We start from the raw sequence: 22458 nt of genomic DNA, 5'->3' as shown, positions 1-22458 counted from the left end.
AGGATTATTTTGTTGTTGCTGCATTGACTTAGGTGGTTTTGTTTGTTGAATGTTTTTTCAATAAGAAGTGAAAAAGGACTCAACAGAAAGGATAGAAAAGACTGCAGTGTCGGATCATTTGAATATATTAAACAAACACGACTGTTCAAACTAAAGAAACTTTAGTTTCTTTAAAAGTACATTATGCAAACTGTTGTTTTCCTCAGCTGCTGCTGAATCCCACATCACAACCGCACAAATGAGTATTGAGCTGTGAAGCTCCCTTTGGAATGCAGGTATTCCCCGTGGAATTCTATCTCCGCCATGTTCCCAGTGGAGCGCCAGAGGAAGAGCTGGTGGCCTTTAAACACAGTGGTCTTTAAGACATCCATGTCACGGATCTGAGTAATGAAAAAACAATACCCATAGGCAAATAGCTTATAGACAAATAGCTTATAGGCAGTTATGAATGAGTATTATTGGCATTTGCACAACATAGGCTTTTCTACACTGTAAAATCAGAGTCTGCTTAACTCAAGTGTGTAAAAATGTAGTCTTACAGGTTAGAATGAAATGAAATTCAACTCGCCACAAATCACTGATAACATCTATCAAAGAACCTGTTCTCACCATGATGTATGAGGTTTGGGAGTTTGTTCTGTTAAACGTTAGTCCAATGCTGAGTGCCTGGATTCTGATCTTCACCGAGGGTGGGGCATTGATCAGAACTCGACAAGTGTGGTTACTACTGGATGTTGTAGGGTTTTCAAAGACACCATTGGTTGCAAACAGCTGAATGTCACAGTCTGTGGATTAAAAAAAAAAAACATAGGGATCTCTCAGCGGGCAAGTGGTATTAACTTATAATGTTGTCTTTTATGTGCATTTTATTCCGCACACATTTAATGTAATCGCTTTCAAAATGGGAAGTAAAACTTACATAATTGTTTGTCTTCTATTATTTTAAAGAAAAAGCTATGTGAGCCTTTGTGAGTTTAAGTTTGTTTCTTCTCCCAATTTAAGCTAATTGCATTATGCTAATTAACAAATGTAATTGTGTCACTGCTGACCCCTACTGGTTGATCTTTATGCTTATTTGTCCTAGGGATGGTATTGAAACCGCATGCTTCCTCTGATACACATGGGATCGCCTGACAGTGAGGAGTTTCACTGGGAGTACGGAGGAACACACTATTCCAAACAGTTCAACACCCCTACTGACAGGTGCCCTTGACCAACCTGTAGGAGTCGCTGATGCAGGGACAAAGCTTGGTCTCCCCACCCGGCTTCCCTCCCACTAACATGGCCAATTGTGTTTGTACTGTATAGATACCCTGCCAAGCTGGAAGCACAGCAGAGGATTCAAACCCCAAGTCTCCAATGTGTTAGCCAGGAACTTTGGCTCTGCCCCACTCAAGCGCCGCCACCACCAGTTCAAGGGATTCTAATGGAAGAACACTTCCTGCATCACTTGAGCTAAAGGTGAGTGGACACCAACCCACACACGTTGCAGACACAGAAGCTATCTTACCATGATGACTCTTCTTAGAGTTCTTCTGAGAGCTGTAGGTGAGCCGGACCCCATTCCCTGCTGTGAGGAGGTTCTGGCGCACCAACAGGACATTAGTTCTTGAGATCAGTGCCGTATTCTCCACCTGCTCACATTTCCTTACGAACACCAGTCGGTCAAAGAACGCCAGGAACTCCTCTACATGCAAAACACAAAGTCATTCTTATGCTGTGTTCATTCTATCGATGACTAAAGCTACAAAACGGCAGAGCGTGTCCAGCTGCATTGCTGCCGGGACGCCGTTGATGTGTTGCTCAAGCCACTGCGTAAGTGAAAAGGGTAGGGTCAACTATCAGGGAACTGTTAACAGCCAGAATTTGTTTTTCTTCCTTTTATGGAAAGGAGCAGGGGAGTTGAAATGGTGAAACAAAAACATGACTGACACTTCATTGCATCATTGGAGAATTGAAAATAGTTGAAGGCCACTGAATGTTTTTGTAGTGCATCATGCAGGCCATCAAGTGTTGGGTGTCAGTCAAGTTTGTAGCTTCATTTCACTGGATTGCTTGTTGCTTTGTCGCTGCTAGTGTGAACGCAGCAGCATTACTGGATAATAGACGTCAAGACATCCATGTCTGCTATAAGAGATTGTTGTATACCATACTTACTCTTTTTGCAGTCCAACGAGCCCGACTCCACGTTGACGTGAATGACCTCATCTAGAGGTCGACCTATGGACACGGTGCAGCGCCCAGTCATGTTTCTTAAGTCAACCGTACCCGTCTCTTCCAGGAGCAGCTGGCCACAAACACCTGGAAAGAAACATTATGATAAAAAAGAGGACAGCGCCACACCAATTAGCTTCAGCTTTTCGTGATAGTGTCACCTAACTGGTTTTAGGTGTGGGAGTGGGCAAGACAGTCTGTGGGGTGGTGACCAACTCTGCTGCCAAAGTTGGGGTAGGAGATGGTGGAGGTTCCTCCTCAGTGGGCGTAGCCTCCTCCACCCTGGTGTGCAGCGAGGGCGTGTGGGTGGGGGTGAGGTCTGTGGTGGGCTCCGGGTCTCTGCAGCTGGCCGTGTAGCAACCCCGGATGGTGATTGGCTTGGGCATGTGCATGCAGAACAGGGGGCTGTGGGGCTCAGGGCTGGAAGGCCCCATGCAGGATACAGCCCTGGACTGGATCCCATATCCACACAGCACTGAGCACTGCATGGAGAAGAGTAACATAGAACACCTCTTCAAAGGAAGCTTTCCTTTACACTCGCTATTGACCGTATCCACACAGTGTACATTTGGCTGTAAAAGCTAAATTGATTTTGATTGATTGGATACTTTATTAGCAGTTTGCAAAAAAAAGCACAGGAAAGTACAATTCAATACAAGGTCTGCTAAGAGGATTTTAAACCCAAGAAAGCCTATGGCTTGTTTCCATTGGGGTCCTTTGTACTCAATTCATCGAAAAAATGTTCTCATAGTTATAATGTGAATATTTGCACATAAAATATAATACAACTATAAATCATAGAGACCAGCCATAGCCAATACATTCTTTTGGCATTAGTTTCCAGTTCATTCCATCAGGAACAAAAGCAAAGAAATATATTGGACTTAATGTGGGAGATTTGGGGTTGTGTTCCTGTTTATGGAGATATGCACTAAGTAAAGGGCTGTATTTAGAAAGGCAGATAACACGTACAAATAATCTGTGCTCCTACATTGAATAATATGCCTGCGTTCAGCAAAATAGGGTATTGGGGAGTGCGGGACCGTGTATTTCACTTGAAAGTCATTTCTTCTCCATCACATGCTCCATTTTGTCTCGCAGAAAGCATTTACCTGGCTCCATTCTTTCACTTCCCATCTGAATGTGCAGACTTGCACCAGGCAGGGCACCGTGGTCGCCGGCTTAACGGCTGAGTGACAGTTCTCCTCTGACACCACCCTCTCCTTCCCTTGGACGAACTGGACACAGGACACAGTCCTCTGAGCTACGCCCAGGTCACAGGACACCGAGCAAGGTGCTGTACTGAAAACCTTCCACCTGGATGGGTTACAGTGTCTGTGTGTGAGATGCTATTATAGTAGGTATTGGGAGGGGTTATTATCCTGATGTTCTGTGTGTGTGTGTGTGTGTGTGTGTGTGTGTGTGTGTGTGTGTGTGTGTGTGTGTGTGCGTGTGTGCGTGTGTGTATGGGGCCCATCTCTGTGGTATTTGTGAGTACGTCTCTATATTCTGTACGTGATTTACCTCGCTGGGCAACTATTGGTGTTGCATGTAACCACTGCTGTGGGCTTGTGAGAAGCACTGCACTCTGAATCCTCCACCACCTCCTCCTCCTCCTCCTCCTCCCCCCCCTCCCCTCCCGTCTCTTGGGCGCAGTACAGCACTCTGTTAACCACCCCTCCCCCACATGTCACACTGCAGACTCCTTGCTTCGATCGCCATCTGCCGACACAAACATGCTACTGCTGACATTTTTGTGTTATACAATGCACACATAGTATTAGTACGTTGGCAATTGGCATCTACAGTATGATTGATGTTTGTTATAGTACATATTATTGATAAATACACAAAAATGCTGTTGTTTGCGATTGCAGTGCAGTGGTGACTCACATAGCAGGGCAGGGAGAGGTGTTGCAGGGCTCAGAGTAAGGCTGTGGTTTGCTGGAGCCGTCACAGTGGAACTCGGCCACTCCCAGTCTGGTCTGGTGGTTCACACAGGAAAACCACACCTGTAGGGTTCCTACGCAAGTATCAGGCTTTGGTTGATTTTTTTTAGCTCACTGGTTCCCCAAAGTGGGGTCCAGCCAGGGAGAGACCCCCAGGGGTCCTTGAGGGGGTCCCCCAGCAAAACGAGGAACAGTTTAAAGCAGGGGTTTTCAACTGATTGTTGTGACCCAGGGACCACCACCCTGACTAAGAATCAACCTGGGGACCACTGTTGTGTTGGGTGGGGATATGAGCTAAGATTAGTGCTTTGGTAACACTTGCTATGCATGCGTCCCATTTCTATACATCCCAGTCTTTCTCAACCAATGGTCCATGGACTACACAGCAATGATATGGGCACATTTTCTAATAATGATGACTCCATCAGGCAATCCGGTACTCTTCCCCTTTTTGAGATTCTAACTCCCTTCTCTGTGGAATTTCTTGACCTCCGACTTCATAGTAACTGACAACATTAACACGTCATCATAAGTCACCAGGTCGATAATATGCACTGTTCCGTGGAACAAAAAGAAAAAAAACATTTTGCAACATGCAACCACATGCAATACCTTCACGGACCACCTTTTGAAAACCTCTGGTTTAAAGTGTCTATTTTTGAAATATGTTATACGACAAATCTTGTCTTATGGGGGTCCCTGGTACAAAACCTTTTCAAATGGGGGTCTGAAGACAAATAAATATCAATTTGACCTTGACATGAAAATGTTTGAGAACCACTGCTACATGGGTTCTGAGTAAGCCAGTGGCCTCACTTACCATTGCCACAGTTCTTTGAACACCGGCTGATAACAGGACTCCAGACGTACACAGGAGCCTGTCTAGAGCGCGGCATCAAACCACCAGACGACTTTATGACCGGTGTTTCCTGGTGAGGACAATAATGCACAGGTGTTTTTGTTTAAGATTCTGCAGAATGTAGACTTGCACGAGTTATCCTATACTGTTCATATCCACCACAGTACCTGTCCCTTAATAGACTCCCAGCCAATAGGACACACGTCCACCACACAAGGCACAGAGTCAGGGGGTCTGATTTGCTCTGGACAGAAGCTATTATCCACATTGACGTCCTGTCCACCTTTTGACTGGACACATGACACGTTGCGTTTCGCTTCTCCTGGCCCACACACAGCCGAACACGCCCCTGGCTCTGACACGTTCCATCTGTCAAATATGAACTAGCAGGTTTTTAAACACATAAACACGCAGAAACTTTTATTTTACACAGTATCCATGTTGAATATTAATACATGGACAACATGAACAAATTGCACTTTTGGAGGCTGTATATACCTGGCTGGGCAGTGCTCAATATTACATTGTTGAACGGTCTTTGGGGTTGAATCAGATGGGCATTCAGAAGCTGGGACCTTTACAATATTAGCTCCTTGTTCCTGGACACATGTCACAGGGCGCTCTCTCTCTCCTCCACCACACGAGGCACTACAAGGCCCAAACTCCCCCATCTCCCACCTGTAGTCATAAAAAAAAGAAATAATCTCTCACCAATTATACAGCAGCAGAGTTGTATTTTGTTCCAGCCTTAAGCATAATTCATTCTTTAAGAAGAACATATTTTCACTGCTGTCATTAGTTGAGCCACAAAGTAATGCAAAACAATTGTAATGAAGCTGTCTGTGTATATTTTATGTAAGTCACTGTCTTTAAATGTGTCCACCAGAGGGTGCTGAAGCACTACAACTTTGCACACCTGCTTGTCTGATAGACTATAATGTGTAGTTATGACTTTTTAATTACCCCAAACTGTCATTGTACTAAGTATACAAAACCACTTACAGATTTGAAAACTATGTTTCCAAAAGACCACATGTAATCATACAAAAATAATGTTTAAAACGGGTAGTTGTATCCCTTAGTAGTGCTAACTGGCATTTTCATCAATTCACTGAGCTCCAATCAACACTATGCACTCCTCCCGCTGACATCACAGTAGCCGTAATGCCAAATGAATGAATAATGCAAATTCAAATTAAATCAACTGATTTTTTTCTGTCAAGAGCCACTTAAATTTAATTTATCTCTAATTAAATGTGAAGAGTGCGTGCATGCTGTCCTGCATGTGTGTGTGTGTGTGTGTGTGTGTGTGTGTGTGTGTGTGTGTGTGTGTGCGTGTGCGTGTGAACCTAGCAGGGCAGGCTGGGAGCTGACATGCTGTCTGTAGGGCCAGGGATGGTGGAGGATCAGTACAATACTGCTCTTCTAAATGTTTGCTGGTATCCTCATCTGCACACACATACATGTTTTTCTGTATGCCTGTGAGAAAAGAGAACATAAACAATATGAAAAGGCATTGTTTGGTCATTTGATCAACTTTTATCACCTCTATTGTGGCACGATCTGTTTAATGGGGTGATTTGTCATGATACAGAGTAACATCCCTCACTAAACCAAAACCCTCACTAAACCAAATTGTTGGAACTTGTTTGGATCATTTTCCATTCAGAATTATTTGACCAAATAAGGAAAGGAAATTAGCAATTAAAAAGTTAAGGAAATTAAAAAAACACTTTTTTCCTGAGGTATACATTGGATGATCATGTAGAAATGCATGTCATTTGCTAATGTCATTTTAACATTTAATTTAAAAGTATAAATTATGGCATAATCGTTATCCGCTCAATTCCGAAATGGTTTATTCTGCAGTTTGATTCGGGTACTACTTTGAGCACTTTATATCCTCAAAACAACAGGGAAACCATTTTACAGCCGAAGACAAGCATGCTCCCAATATTTTCTATGATTTCTTTATTTCATTTTAACCATTCTAGAGCATATTGGGTGGTTTTCTATCTTGTATTTCTTACCTGAGCCGCAAGTGACAGAACAGGGTGTTGTGAGGACAACCCATTTACGTCTTGGTTTGACCTCTGTCAAAGCATTATTATTGTTGGGTACATAGAACTGGTACGTGATGTTTGGATTCGTTTTCTCTCCATATTCTTTTCCATATTTGCGATAGACCTGCAAAGTGACACTAACAATAATATATATGACTCTGATATAAAGGTCAGATGTTTTACATGCACAATTTCCCTGATTTCATTCATGCAATTTGCATTTAATCACTTAAGCCCTATTTCATACTAGCTGATCTTCAAGCTCACAACGTTGTCAGATAACTCAGATTGTAGATTTACTATGTATGAATAATTTGGGACAAATCTTGATTTTTTTTCTTTTTTTTTTCTTTTTCTTTTTATTATTTCAAATAGGGATGTCAGGGTTAAAGGGATAGTTCACCCCCGAATTGACTTGTTTTCTATCGATTAGTCACCCCATGGAGACTTGAATTCATGGATATTCTTTTGTTTTTGTCTCATTCCTAAGCCAATAATTTGATGGCCTGCAGTGGTTCCAGTAGGAGACACAAGAGTCTCCTTTGTGTCTCCTCCCGGAACCGCTGCCTACCGGTCCACTGGTCATCAAATTATTGTCTTAGGAATGTGACAAAAACAAAAAAATATATATCATGAATTCAAGTCTCCATGGGGTGACTAATCTATAGAAAAAAAGGGTGAACTATCCCTTTAATGTGGTTAAATCCAATTCTCTGGAATTTAATACATTGAACATCAGCTGAACCCAGCCTGCTGGCTTGCCACAGTAATAACCATAATGCTCTATTTATTATGATGACCTGTATGTGTGTCTCCTGCTGCAGTGGCCCGGGAAGCCAAAGCTCCTCCATCTGGGGCAAAAGGTCGGGGGTCAGATACAGGCTGTACGCCAGATGGTGGTCATCCAGCGGGGAGGGGTGGGTCATGTTGAGAGCCACGCCGCCCGTCCCAGACACAACATACTGATCCCCAAGCATCACAGCTGTAAATGAGAACAGTGTATAAACACCAGCTCCTTTCTGTTCTAGTTCTATTAAGCCTTTAAGACCAGGAACGCATCTGTGTGTCATTTTAAGATTTCTTAAGGCTATTCAAAAAATAGCAGATATACAAGCTCATAGCACGGCACCGAGTGCCGCGCTATGAGCTTGTAGATCTGCTATTTTTTGAAAAATCGTGTTAAGTATGTGCAAATCTTATATCATTTTTTAAGCGAACATTTGTAACTCTTTGCTTCTGGGGGTTCCTGGAACAACATATTTTGAGATGGGAGTCCGCGGCCAAATACATATCATTTTGGGTGGTCCTTGACAGAAGCAAAGACTTGAGTTAAAATGTTTGCTTTAAAACATACATAATATTAAAAGATTTGCACACATTTTCACGATTTTTCAAAATAATAGCAGATCTACAAGCTCATAGCGCGACACTCAGTGGCGCGCTATGAGCTTGTATATCTGCTATTTTTGAATAGCCCAAAGAAATCAAAAAATGACACACAGATGCTTTCCCGGTCTTAATGGGTTAATACCCACTGAATCCCTCTCTCATATAAACCCGCTGCTCTCTCTCTCTCTCTCACCCATATGAGTGAAGACTGGCGCCATGTTGACCACGTGCACCTGCGTGGCGTTCACTGGCAGAGAAAGGAAGGTAACGTACTCTGACAAAAAGAAAGAAGAGATGCAGTTAATGTAGGAATGCAGCTCAGACGCATAATAAAAATGATAAAGCTTCCCTTATCATCTGCTTTATGCTAGCTACTGTACCTCTGGCCCGGCCTCCGTTGTAGGCGTTAGAAGTGAAAACGCAGGACGAGCCGTCTCCACCGCACACTCCACAGATGTCCTCCACTTTCCCAGAATGCAGCACACCGTCACAGCCAAACAGCTTATTAATAGAGACCAATCAATGAACCAAAATGATAGCCCCCACCACCACCAAAGAAAAAAGAAAAAACAATTTAAGAGGATCTAATTCTGCGTGAGACCAGACCTCAATTCAATAAAATACAGTGGTGGGAAAGTACTGTAACTAAGTAGGTTTACTCAAGTAATGTACTTAAGAAATTATTTTAGGTACTTTTACTTAACTTGAGTATTATTCTTTTTTGGATACTTTATACTTACTTCTACGTCACTACATCTCAAGAGTAAGTCGGTCAAAGTGTACATTTTACTTGCTAGTTACCAGATTTACAGTATGTTATCAAAACAAAAACATACATTAAGAGATAAAAGATGATGTGTTATTATAGTTAAAGCTACCTACCAACACATAAAGTATCTAAAATCAGCTGCAACATTAAAGTGATGCAACACATGCATTTTCAATTCTGCCAATTTGTCCATTATGCATAATGAGTACTTTTATTTTGGTACTGTAAGCATATGTGTTGACAATAGCTTTGTACTTTTACTCTAGTAAAATTCTTAGGACTTTTACTTTTACATTGTGGTATAGCTACTTTTACTTTAGTAAAAAATCCGAGTACTTCTTCGGCCACAGGTAAAATGTTTACCTGGCATTTCCCTTGTAGACAAGCAGCTGTAGAGCCAAGGGGTGATGGAACAAGTGACTCACACCGTGTTCCGTCCACAAACTGAGACCCACGACTTACTATGAAGTTTTCTCCATCAGACTGGCACATATACCTGCACTGTTCATCCCCTGGTGGTGATGAGACATAAAAGACAAAAGAAATCAAGACAATACTAATAGCATTGTCCACTTACAGTAACACAGATATACTGTACTTCATACAGTACAATGAATATCAAACATTTTTGAAATAGGCGTTAAATGACATTTCGCTGCTTGTACATGGATAAGTTAATGACAAATACTACCTTCTTGAAGTGGTTAAAGGAGAGATCCGGACATTTTAAGTGTTATCTTTGATGTGTCGCTAATCACTCACCAACATTGAAAGGGACGTTGAGTTATTCCAGTTATTCCGAGTCCCCTTCGTCCAGTCTGGCGACCCCCTCCGTTGGCATAATGGGAGCCCGTGTAAGAGTGAAAATCGTCTATTATAACTGTGCAAAGTTAGTTTTTTTCTCTACTACTGCTCATCGTGGAGTCTCATGATACTCAAACATGCACTGAATGTCGCGAACGAGCGACCGTTCGTGCAGAACGAGATGACGCAGGTTGCTTGTTTCTTCCATAGAACCTGGCGTCTATTTGTCTAACGGATTCGTCTCTAACGGAGGGGCTCGCCAGACTGGACGAAGGGGACTCTCTGGAATAACTCAACGTCCCTTTCAATGTTGGTGAGTGATTAGCGACACATCAAAGACACTTAAAATGTCCGGATCTCTCCTTTAAGTAAAGTTAGTCTACTCAGTTATTGCATTTATATCTTTCATTTTTTTTATTATCTTTATTACCTTTATATCTTCTATCTTTATAATATTCTCTGTTGCTGAAACGTTGGAGAGCAGTAAAGCTCATGTTCTATTATCCTATGTTCTCACCTGTGACAAAGCCTACAGCAGGGATCCAAGTATACAGAGAAGCGATGTTTGGCGACAGGTAGAGGGGCTGGGAGTCTGTCTGGGAACACTGTTCTGCCATGAAGTCCAACTGGGTTCTCTCACATGGCTACAATCACAAGGAGAAACAGACATTTTTATGATTCTACAGTTTATATGCATGACCTCAAATGCTAAGAATGCTATAATTTAGATAGAATCAGGCCCGGTGCCAGCTGAGAACAGAGGAGGGGGGGGCGGGTGACAAACTAAAGGGGCCGAACTCTCGCGCCTCTCTTTGCTCTCTAAAGTATTAAGTCAGGTGTCTTTGAGATTGACAGTGTGGCGGAGTCACGGTGGCTATTTACAACCACAAGCAGCAGCTAAAGTCCTTGTCATGTCTGTCAGTCATGTCATCATCATTTTTTTTAAATTAACTGACAGTTAAAAAAATATATTTATGCAGCCTACTAAAGCACCGGCGGTACATTGACAAATAGCTCTCACTGTCATGTCAAAAGAAGTGTGCACACCGTACACATGGATTGATGTTTACCTGGTTGTTACTTTTTAGCAGCTGGTTTTAACTTGATCATTTGCTGATAGTTGAATAGTAAGGTTCATGCCACTTGCTCCAAATTTGTACTTCCTAAGTTGCTCTGGATAATGCCTAAATTGTAAATTGTGAACCCTATTGACTGTATAGAGGCCCATTGTCAACATTAACCAGTGGGCACTTACCTGCAAGTTACAAAGTTCAGCTTCAATGTCCTGGCCCTCGCAATCATTCCCTCCAAACGCAGGTCTGGAAAATGACACATGACAAGTATCCTGATGCATAAATCCCATATATATATATTTAGTCATGTCTGACAAAGTACTACCATCGGTTAGTTATTATTGGAGTAACACTGGCATCATATTTGTTACCGTGGGTTATTGCACTGCCTCGTGCAATAACTGACTCCCCCACCACATGTCCGTGAGCAAGGAGACATAGCGGACCAGCTGGACCAAGAACCATGTACCACCATCACCGTGGAGCTTAGCTGGTCTGGGGACACGCAGCGCCCCTTCACACACCACTGTTAGGAAGATATTATTTCATTAAAAACCTGCTCTGTGTAAATTACGGTCAGTATCGTTGACATAGCCTGGAAACCAGACGAATATGCCATTGCAAAAAAAATTGCCCTTGGCAGATTTGGTCTGGCACCTCAGTTGTGATTGGATTTCACTCCCTCCGAAGTAGTGAGGGACCAATCAGGGCCCAGTATGCAAATATAGGGCCGGTTTATCACCAGGGCATTTTTTTAATTCGCCCTTGGAAATGTAGGTTCCACACAGAGATTCCAGACTAATATCTACGCAGTGATATTAGTCTGGCCATGCCGGGCTATCGTTGACAGGGTTAGAGTAAATAATGGTCAAAACTCTGATAAAATGGTACGACACAGTGGAACTTCACAACAACTTCGCTGACAGTTTTTACTTAAGTAAAAGTATCAATACCACAATGCAGAAATACTCTGTCATAAGGGCGCGGTCACACCAAAGGTAAATCCTACCTATGAGGGTGGATTCTGCCATTTGCGGATTTCTGCGGAAGAACGCTCTGTTCCCATTGAAAAGCATTGGCAGAATCCACCCTCATAGGTAGAATTAAACTTCTGTGTGACCACGCCCTTACAAGTAAGTCTGGTGTTCAAAATATACTTGAGTAAGAGTACAAAAGTATTGGCATCAAAACATACTTAAAGTACCAAAAGTACTCATTATGCAGTATGTCCCATTTCACAAGTTCGTCATGTATAAAAATCTTTTGAAAATAGCCAAAGTACATATCGAGTTGAAGTGGTTAATGTATGTTTTGTAACAATATTACAAATCTTCAAAGTAACTAGTAACTAATCATTTATTCAATGTATTGTAGTAAAAAGCACAATATTTTCTTCTGAGATGTAGTGGAGTAGGGGTATAAGTATTGAAAATTGGAAATACCCCAGTTAAGTAAAAAATACCTCAAAACGGTACTTAAGTACTGTATTTGAGTAAATGTACTTAGTTACACCACTAGTAATAATAGATCACCACCTGATTAGGTGCACACTCTGTTCCGTCCAGCAGTGGAACCAGAAGGCGTTTGCAGGAGCTGTCATCACCAGGGTTAACGTGGCAGGACAGGACACGACACACTGGCTGAATAGACAGAAAAAAGATCATTACTTTCACCCAGGCGTTCCTATTTTGGATCAGGACATATCATTATCATAGCTGAAAAATCGATAGCCGATCTACAAGCTCACGATGCATCGCAATGTGACATATTGTGAACTTGTAGATCCTCTATTTTTGAAAAATATTGAAGAGGACTCATTGTGTCACCAGGGGCCACGTGACCACAGTGGCTAGTACTGTATGTGATCCTTACCGTGTCAGGATTAGTGAAAGAGCAGGCCCTGGCCGTGTTGCCGAAAGCTATCCGACACTGGTCATCCACTCCATAGTACAGGCCTGGTTTCCAGTCTTGCAGGGAGCCTCCCATTGCAGGCAAATCTCGAACACATTGAGCCTTTCTTTGACTGGGATTGGGAACACCATTCACATACACATCAGTCAAAGAATAGATTGTTTGCTTGATGTGCCACTCAAAGGTGGACACTTTTAAATTCACATAAGGGTCTATGAATGTGTGCCGCATGAAAAGCCCACACAGTAAGCCCACACAGTAAAGGTGCAATAGAGTCTATTGCACCTTTACCTTTACTTATTTTAGGTTTCTATTGAACAGACACAAAATATAAGACATAAGAATAAACCAGGTGAATTATGGGGCTTGCTTAACAAGAACTATTGTAGACAATGTAATTTTTAGAGTTACAATTTGAGCCTTACTAAATTTGTGTAAGTGAGTGATGTCATCTCTTAGGGACAGTGATCCCTTGGTGTTAAAGGGATCACACAAAGGGATCAGAGCGGTTTGTTGCCATTCGCGGATTTCCGCCAAAAAAAACGCTTCGTTCCCATTGAAAAGCGTCGGCAGAATCCTCCTACCCCCTACAATACTTACTTAAAACTGTAAACAGGGTTTTACAGAAATGTCCCTTTTTAAATTTCACAATTTATCCATTATATTTCCCCAAACAATGGGTCGGGACACGTTTCAAACCCATTTTTATGAGTTGTGAGGAAATATATTGAATTAGAATTAAGTATTATTTCAAAAGATATAGTGAAATAGTGAAAATAGCCAATCTACAAGCTGTGAGCTTGTAGATCGGCTGTTTTCACAATTTTTGTATTGAGCTAAAAAGTTTAGGAACCACTGCTCTAGGCTGTACAAATATAACCAAATTGACCTGTTAGATTTGCTGTGTATGCTGCATGTCTTATTGGTGAAATGCTGAAGAACAGTGCTACTTTGAACGTGGCAGTTCCCTGATGAATGGGAGCTATTTTAGTGCACAGCTGCATGAAACAGGTGGTCCCACCTGAAGAAGGTGTACAGCTGCTGCCTGCTGCATGTGGACCAGGTGAGATCCACACTGTTGTAGCCTCCGTCAGAGGCCATCATGAATCCACTCCTGCCGCAGGTGTTTCCTACGCCATCGTGGTTTATTCCAAAACTGGTTCAAAAACATGACGCTTAAAATAAGTTAATAACAGGACGTTGAGGCCTTTCTGCAATCCTCTAGTAAGCCATATTTCATATTTCGCACGATGATGTCATGCAGCGAATATAGCCAGTCTGCAAGTTCAGAGCTTGTAGATTTGTAAAATGTCAGGGTTTTTTTCCCTAAATTTTGATCCCACGATTTTGTAACCCATTTTTTCACCCAGTGCCAATTGCCTATGTAATCCTGGGCACTACTCTCCCTCTGCCAGCCTAGGGAGAGCCCAGAACTGAGCTCATGCTTCCTTCAATGCATGATGAGCTTCAGACTTGTTTTTAATTCACACTTGTTTTTAAAATGTACAAATATTTGTATTTTTATGTTTCAAAAACGAAATGTAATCTGTCATTACATGCCCAAAATAGGGATGCCAGGCTTATTGTGGTTAAAGGCAAAATCTACAAGTGAAAGACAATTAAAAATAGAACAACATTAAACACAGATTCTCTACCTGTGTCCGATCTCGTGTGCTATGGTGATACCCAGATCAAAGCCTGTGTCCTCTGTGATCACACAGCTCCATTCATTGGTGCAAGCCCCGCCCAGCTGTGCCACGCCCCTGACCAGTTTGTTCCCATCGGGCAGCTCCAGGTCATACCTGTTGATAGGGAAAGTCGTAGAAGAAGAAGAGATGTATAGGATGTAGAGGTCTAGGTTCTATTTTCCACATAATACCGTTGCTGTACGGCAGAAAGCCTTGTATCTCCATATCTCATTCTTTTTATGTTTTTCGTAAATTAATGCCATACTTCGTCATACAAGAGTGTCACACACAAGTAGCAAAAATACCCGATTTACAAGCTCACAACGTGTCGCTCCACAACGCATTCTAAGCTTGTAGATCTGCTATTTTTGAAAACTTTTGAAAGTGAAAGTGGTAATGTCTGTGGGTTTTATAAATATTTAACTACAATGGATCCATTGGAACACATTTTGCAATTACAATTTACAATTTAGCAAGGACAACACACGGTAATACATCAAATGCATAGAAATAGTAATCTAGGATCATAGGTAAACCAATAATCAGTCTAACAGTAGAATATCGGGGAAAAAAAGAAAAAAGTCAATAATCTGTACATTGAAACTATACACACTATAGGATGCCAGGTCAACAATGACCTGGCATCTGTCTACATAACATGCTATCTAAATTACATTTTAGCCTTTGCGTAAGCCTGCAAGGTCATCGAGGTTATAGGGCAAGTCTCGTTTCCACCCGACAGCGACAATATGGAAATATGAAACAGATTAAAAATGACCACATGCTTCATTATCTACTGGTGTGCTTGGAATAATCATGTCACAATAAAACCTATAAGTGAAGCTCATACAGCCAGACTCCAGACACGTATAGAGCCAGCTGAATTGAGTATACCTGGTAATGTAAAGCAGAAGATCGGCGTGTAACGGGTCTGTGTCATTGGAAGGGTTGATCCTTCGACCCCAGTCACACACACTTCTGAGAGAAGCAGTAATGTTGGTAGACATTTGGATCTCTGGCTAGAAGAGAGAGGAAGGAATTAGTAGCTGAGTGGGTAGAGACTAGAGGCCCTGTGGGAGTCATAAGGTCTCCAGTTGGCCCCCCGATCCTCCCAGTCTATGTGTTGAGGTGTCCCTGAGCCAGACACTTAACCCCTAATGCTCCCTGAGTGCTGTATAAATAGTACCCACTGCTGCTAATAGTTTAGTGATGGCTAAATACAGAGGATGAATTTCACGTATGTGCAAATGTATAGTGACAAATACCACCACAACAACTAAAGGGAAATCATATTTATTATATGCCATAACAGTTGTAGCATACGGTCCCTCAACCTAATGCCACAATCTCGCTGTAAATTTTCTGCATTACTTTGTTCATACATGTGTTTTAAATTGTTGTAAATATGTATGTTATGTTTATATAAGTATAAACTGAAAATGTTGAACCGTACAGAGAAGTCTAACTCCGTAACTCCCTTCTGCTAACAAACAGCCTTTTTTCACTTGCTTTTTGATGTATTGTTTATGCTTTACAATCTATTGACATGCTGTTTTGTGCATTTGACAGTGAACTTGAATGTGACCGTGGAGAAGAGGACAGACCTCTGGCTCTGACAGGATGATCATGCGCACCAGGTGCACCCTCATATTGGCCCCTAAGGTCATGTCCCTCAACAGCTCCGAGGCCTGTGGGGAAATTACACGGAGTACGGAGCAGGCAGGCAAGTCTTTGAATCATGCAACAGGTGTGTATGTGTGTGTGTGTGTGGGGGGGGGGGGGGTAAATATATGCCTCTGGTTTTGGTATCCTGCTCTCTGGTGGTATTTTTATCGCCAATATGTTTTTTCCCTTCTTCTGGCATGTTTGATAATATCACAATTTAACAATTTAATGGTGGTTCAGTTATCTACTACCGATGCTTCCTGAGCATCTCCCTAGGGAGGTCCTCTAGGCACGTCCGTCTGGGAGGAGACCCCCTGGCAGACCAAGGACCAGATGGGGGGATTATATCTCCACACTGGCCTTGGAACGCCTTGGGATCTCCCAGGATGAAGTGGCTAATGTTGCCCGGGAAAGGAAATTCCTGGAGCTCTCTGCTGGAAATGTTGCCCTGGTAAACCGACTACTGATAAGCGGTTGAAGATGGATGGATTTTTACTTTTTTTTTTGAAGAGAAGATCTACAAGCTCACAACGCACCACAATGGGATGTGTTGAGAGCTTGTAGATCAGCTATTCTCGCTATTTGTCATACGACAAACTAAATAGGGCGTAATAGGTTAAGAAAACTGTTTTTGAGTGGTGCCAACCACTCCTATATCTGACTTTGTCCGTGTGTCCGTATGTATGTATGTATGTCTGTCCAATAAACAAACATTGATGACAACATCAATACCAATACGGGGCTCATCAAAGGCACCACTCACTTCACACAGGGTGTGATTTTTTGTTTAAGAATTGAACCCTGTGCGTGCATGTGCATGTATGTGGTTTGTGTGTGTCTGTGTGTCTAGGCGCTCACGATGTTAAGGTTGGTGAGGATGTATCTCTCAGTGTCCTGTTTGTGGGCCTGTTGGACATCAGGACCCACAACCACCAGTAGTTCCAGGTGTGTCACGTCAGGCATCACGTTGTCCCTGCGAAACCGCTTGCTGACTGTGGTTAAAGAGAAAGTAAAGCACAGAAGGAAACAACCAGGTGCTTAAAGCAGAGTTGAATAGACTATTATTAATCTTGAAGGTGCTCCTAAATCAACAAGAATGTTAAATGAAGAGAAAGTTCCGGGCACTCAGGAAAAAAGGGAGGATACAAACAAAAAAGCTTTTATTAATGCATGGCGTGTCAAAGTTAAAAAGTCAACATGTTTCGACCACAGCAGTCTTCATCCTTGTCCTGGTGAAAACCGCTGTTATTTCTTTCCTGAGTGCCTGGATGTTTTCACAGCACAGAGCTACTTCTTCACATTTCCAGAGTGCTTTATCTTATGTAAATGAGCAAAAGGAAAGGCACTCAGAAGATGCACACTGCCACTGCGTCATATAATGCAGTGTTTCCTTATATTATGGCAGCAATAGCAAGACAGTTGCCACAGCATTGAATGCATTTCTTCAAACAGTTGTTAAGCTTCATTTACGCTCCATCACACAAGGGTGTCACTGCCAAAAAGAGCTGATGTAAAAGCTAATAGCTTGTAGACCAGTTCTCTTTGGCAAGCGACACTGTCAGACTACAGAGCATAAATAAGGCTTTATAGTTCAACTAAGCCACCATATGTACCTGAGGCAGTGTCAGGTTGATATCCCATATCCCTTTGATTGTGAGAGTTTTGAAAAACCTTGAGAGAAAGCACAAAACAGTGAAATATATATAGTATATCTTTTTTTAGATCTCCATAAAAACAACAGCAGCATTTGGCCTATTTAAGGCTTGCGTCCGTTCTCTCATTTCACATCACAAAAAGTTATTTAAAGAGTTTCACCAGTTCATATATTACATTACATTACAGTCATTTAGCAGACGCTTATATCCAAAGTGACTTACATATATATATATATACTGTATATATATATGCACACACACACACTGGCCTATTATTATATTATTATACAGGCCTATTGTATAAGACCGAGATCCTGTTCAAATGTAGTTATGTCTCTCTGTAGGTACATGTACCACGAGCACAATAAACTGTTTAAAGTTGAAGAGTTCAATGTACTTTGCAGATGTCCCAACTAAGCAGGGGAATCATGAAGCACTGTGTGCTCCTGTACAGTTCCCTCTACTGTATTTTCGACCTACCTCCACCAATGGAGATCTCATTAGAGCAGTGGAGCCAGGCAGCAGTGACAGCAGCAGACACAGCAGCATCATAAACGCCATATCTCCCCTCTTTCCTGTTGGTCTGCCTGACCTGCTTTAATACTGGGAGGGAATCTCACAGATACAGCATATGGTTCTCCCCCCCGGCTCACAGTCAGACTGGAGCCAGCCTAGCAGGGAAGAGGACAGTGTGTTTACCAAAACACTAGGGACAAAGTTGATCTGTGGCACACGTCACTCTGTGTGTGTGTGTGTGTGTGTGTGTGTGTGTGTGTGTGTGTGTGTGTGTGTGTGTGTGTGTAATTTGCGAAATAGACATTGTGAGGACAATGTTCCTGGTCCTCACAAGAGAAATGGTTGTTTAGAGATTTGGGAAGTTAGGATTACAATTAGGAAAAGATTTTCAGGTGGGGATTAAGGTTATGATTAGGCATTTAGAGGTTAGGTTTAGGGTAAGAATTATGCCTGATTTATACTTAGTTGTGTGTGGGTGTTGCCCACAGAAAATAGCAGATATAGAAGCTCACACAACGCGTCACACTGCAATGCATTGTGAGCTTGTAGATCAGCTATTTTTGCAGCTTTAGGTGTGGGTTAAGAATGGCCAAAAAATAATGTCATTTATACATTCGGCTTCCTAAAATAATGATGTCCTCACAAGTATATTAATACAAACATGCATGTGTGTGTGTGTGCGTGCGCGTGTGCGTGCGTGCGTGTGTGCGCGCGTGTGTGTGTGTGTGTGTGTGTGTGTGTGTGTGTGTTTGCGTAATGTGTGTTTTCCGGGAGATAGATCAATGGAAAAGGTTAGGTTCACTTACGGGTGCTTTGACTAATTCATTAGTCACTTCCTGTTTGATTGTGTTCTGTGACACATTGGGTGTTCAGGAGTATTTCTTAATAATGGTTTTGGACTGAAGGAAAACCATAACGATTCATGAAGATTGGTTGAGCTGCAGAATTGTAAGGCATTCATTTGAGAGGATTTCACTGATAGCTAATGGATGTGTAATTTATTTGGCATCTAAAACCCCAATACTGAACTGAAGTATTTTTATTTCATGTATGGCCTTTTAACTGCCACAATCATGTAATGAATGAATACATACTGTATCATGCATTTGCGTTACAGTGTTAGTTCAACATGAAACCACTAGAGGGCAACATGTTTCTATTTGTGCTAGCCTTCTCAGACCTTCTCACTGGATTTCAAGAAGGTGACAGACAACCGCATTCAAAGTACCCCTTATGAAAGCATAACCAAACATTCCTTTAACTAATGACAAACATGAAAACTTTACCAAACCAAAGACTGTTTTTAAAAGCTCATGATGTAACACGCTGTGCAGTACAGTTCCAAAAGTATAAATGACTTGACAATCTAGAGATCAAATAGACCTGCTTTACCTACAGTATGGGCAGATAAGTGACTATAATAGCCTAGTAATACTCTTTTTCTTTTAAATTGGGTAGATTCTTTTTCCATCTTTCATTTCAAAGTATGTGTATTTTGTTCCTAATTATGTCCCTCACAAGTAATTTACTTATTATCCATCATAGCTGAACTACTTTCTGCGCCTTTGATGATTTTAATAGACTGTCGTCTCTGATAACAAGCTAAAGACACCCTCTTAAAAAATGTCCCAGTTTCCAGATAAAGTTCAGTTGTGTTAAGTAATAAGTCCCATCTTTGCCTTCTTTCCTTGTGACCTCATGACCCCACAGCCCCCCCCCCCCCCCCCCCCACACACACACACACACGCACACGCACATGCTCACACACACACACACACACACACACACACACACACACACACACACACACACACACACACACTGCACTTGTTCTAATGAAGTGCGTCATGCAATAGCAGCAATGGTATTTTCACAGTAAGGCTGTATAGGGTAAACTCGTTACATTCACACCCACCCCTCTCTCTCCCTCCCCCTCTCTCTCTCTCTCTCTCTCTCTCTCTCTCTCTCTCTCTCTCTCTCTCTCTCTCTCTCTCTCTCCATGTCTGCCCATCCCCTCTTTCCTGAGGCGTATACTTTATCTCTGTTAAAGCCAGGGATTCAGGCTCCATCTGCCATTCGTCTGCCAGATATCTGTCTGTTGTCACTCTCAATTAACAGCTGCGTTTCACAGGCATTAAACCAGCATCAATGTTCCACTAAAAAACCTCCATGCCCAGACTGAATTCCACAGCAAAGCCACAGACTGTGATAAGTGTCATTGTATCTGCGTACCCACGCCTTTTGTGAAAGGACGGGGCTGGGATTGTATATTCATGATGGTCTGAATTATACATACAGCCATATGGGATGCCCAAGTGTGTCCAACTGATACTTCTGGTTGATGTCTTCCAAAACATGTTGTTCGAGCAGCAATTACTGAACAGGGAAAAGGTTAATCACAGTTAATGGTTGCATTTCTGTGTGGTGATACCCAGACCAAGGTATAATAATAATAATATCAACAACAATAACATTCTTCATTTATATATAAGTATGGTACTGAATGTTGCTTTTAGATGTGCAGTACTTAATATTATGTCCCACTTCCAATGGTTAATCCTGCAGTACAATCTTTTAAGAAAGTGTCTTTTCTTTCATCATAAATAGTCACTTATGTTAACATACATCAATCTTTGAGACTTCTGAGGATAATTTTGTTTCAAGAAGCATTGTGTTGAAGTCAAACCACTGTTTCCTGTACTGGGATACATTTCTGTACAGATGATCTGGTTTGCGCTGCATATAAAAGGATTCTCATTCATCAGCTGCTCTTGTTTTCTCCCTCCATCTGTCACACTGGTCGTGGAGAATCACATTTCCAGAAACTCTATAAATGCGCAGAACACTTCCCTGTACGATATAGTATGTCACCTAATCCTTTTGGCCTCATGCATTTGTATAAATAATAAGCATCAATGAAAGGCGAAGCCATAACAATGAATGATCTGTGATCAATTTAATCTGGAAATGGCACAGCATTTGCTATCTTTCATTTAAACAGCTCACATGGAAACCCTGCCTAGTAAGCACAGTATTGAGACAAAACTGAGAAACTAAATATTGAAATCCCTTGGCTTGACCCGGCTATGTTTTTTTTAATCTCAGCATTTTGCCCAGAAGGCACTGCCTTGCCTAAATCTGGATCTTTCATATCAGACTCATTAAAGCTGCATTATTATGGAAAGTTCTGCCATTGACTATTTATGAAGCTGCCATAATGACTGATGCTAAGCAAATGACAACATGGTACAGAAACACATCATCACTAATCATGACATAGATTTTTCAAATACAGTATAATGTATGAGTGTTTCCCCCTGCTGTCAAGAGCTTTCTTTATATGGATATCTCTCTTAAATTCTAAATGTTAAAGAAAACATAATTGAATCTTTGTAATATTTCCTTAGCTCCTCAATCCCTTCCCTGTCCTCACTGTGTGAACCCGAGACCATTAATGGTGTCATACTTGTGGTGTGTAAGCATAGTGGTAGTTTACTACAGATGATATATGCTTAGTCCTCCTCTTTTCCAGCATGTCATTGTCAGCACATCATAGTGATACTACAAACACAAAAAAGGGGAATACAGACTTAATACTGTATTACTATCATCTTAATTTAACACTATACCAGCCAAATACTGTTAGGGATTGAATAAGGCTGATTGTCTCGCATAACCATCCACCATTGAGGCATTGTATTATAAATAGTGCAAGAGGCAGAACACTTTTTTGAATCCATTAACCTATAGTGGCCAAAGGTTAGCCTCCTATCCTGAATTCCATTCATGATCAATTGAATGAGAGAAAGACACAGAAATAACTGAAAAGACAGAGCAGATATAGAGGAGAGAGAATGAGAAAGAGAGAACCTGACAGTGAGAAGAGATATGGTGATGGAGAGA

General features: G+C 41.7%; 1 protein-coding gene across 1 annotated transcript; it reads right to left on the bottom strand.

Annotated features, from left to right (window-relative positions):
• Window positions 1-224: 224 nt before the first annotated feature.
• On the bottom strand, window positions 225-18600 carry adamts13 (ADAM metallopeptidase with thrombospondin type 1 motif, 13; the record flags this gene model as incomplete). The annotated part of the gene is made up of 29 exons (XM_084055497.1): window positions 225-380; window positions 610-785; window positions 1511-1687; window positions 2158-2301; window positions 2381-2696; window positions 3327-3531; window positions 3739-3936; window positions 4108-4237; window positions 4984-5092; window positions 5190-5391; window positions 5521-5700; window positions 6372-6501; window positions 7053-7209; window positions 7886-8067; window positions 8668-8748; window positions 8855-8975; window positions 9607-9755; window positions 10565-10691; window positions 11303-11366; window positions 11492-11646; window positions 12656-12760; window positions 12993-13143; window positions 14053-14187; window positions 14687-14833; window positions 15614-15738; window positions 16324-16407; window positions 17243-17376; window positions 17998-18055; window positions 18520-18600. The coding sequence occupies 29 exons, from the start codon at window positions 18598-18600 to the stop codon at window positions 225-227; spliced, it is 4179 nt and encodes a 1392-aa protein (XP_083911623.1).
• Window positions 18601-22458: the final 3858 nt, after the last annotated feature.

The sequence above is a fragment of the Gymnoscopelus microlampas genome, assembly GCF_963454915.1.
Source record: "Gymnoscopelus microlampas genome assembly, chromosome: 4".
Lineage (NCBI taxonomy): Eukaryota > Metazoa > Chordata > Actinopteri > Myctophiformes > Myctophidae > Gymnoscopelus > Gymnoscopelus microlampas.
This window is presented reverse-complemented; position numbering and strand designations above follow the sequence as displayed.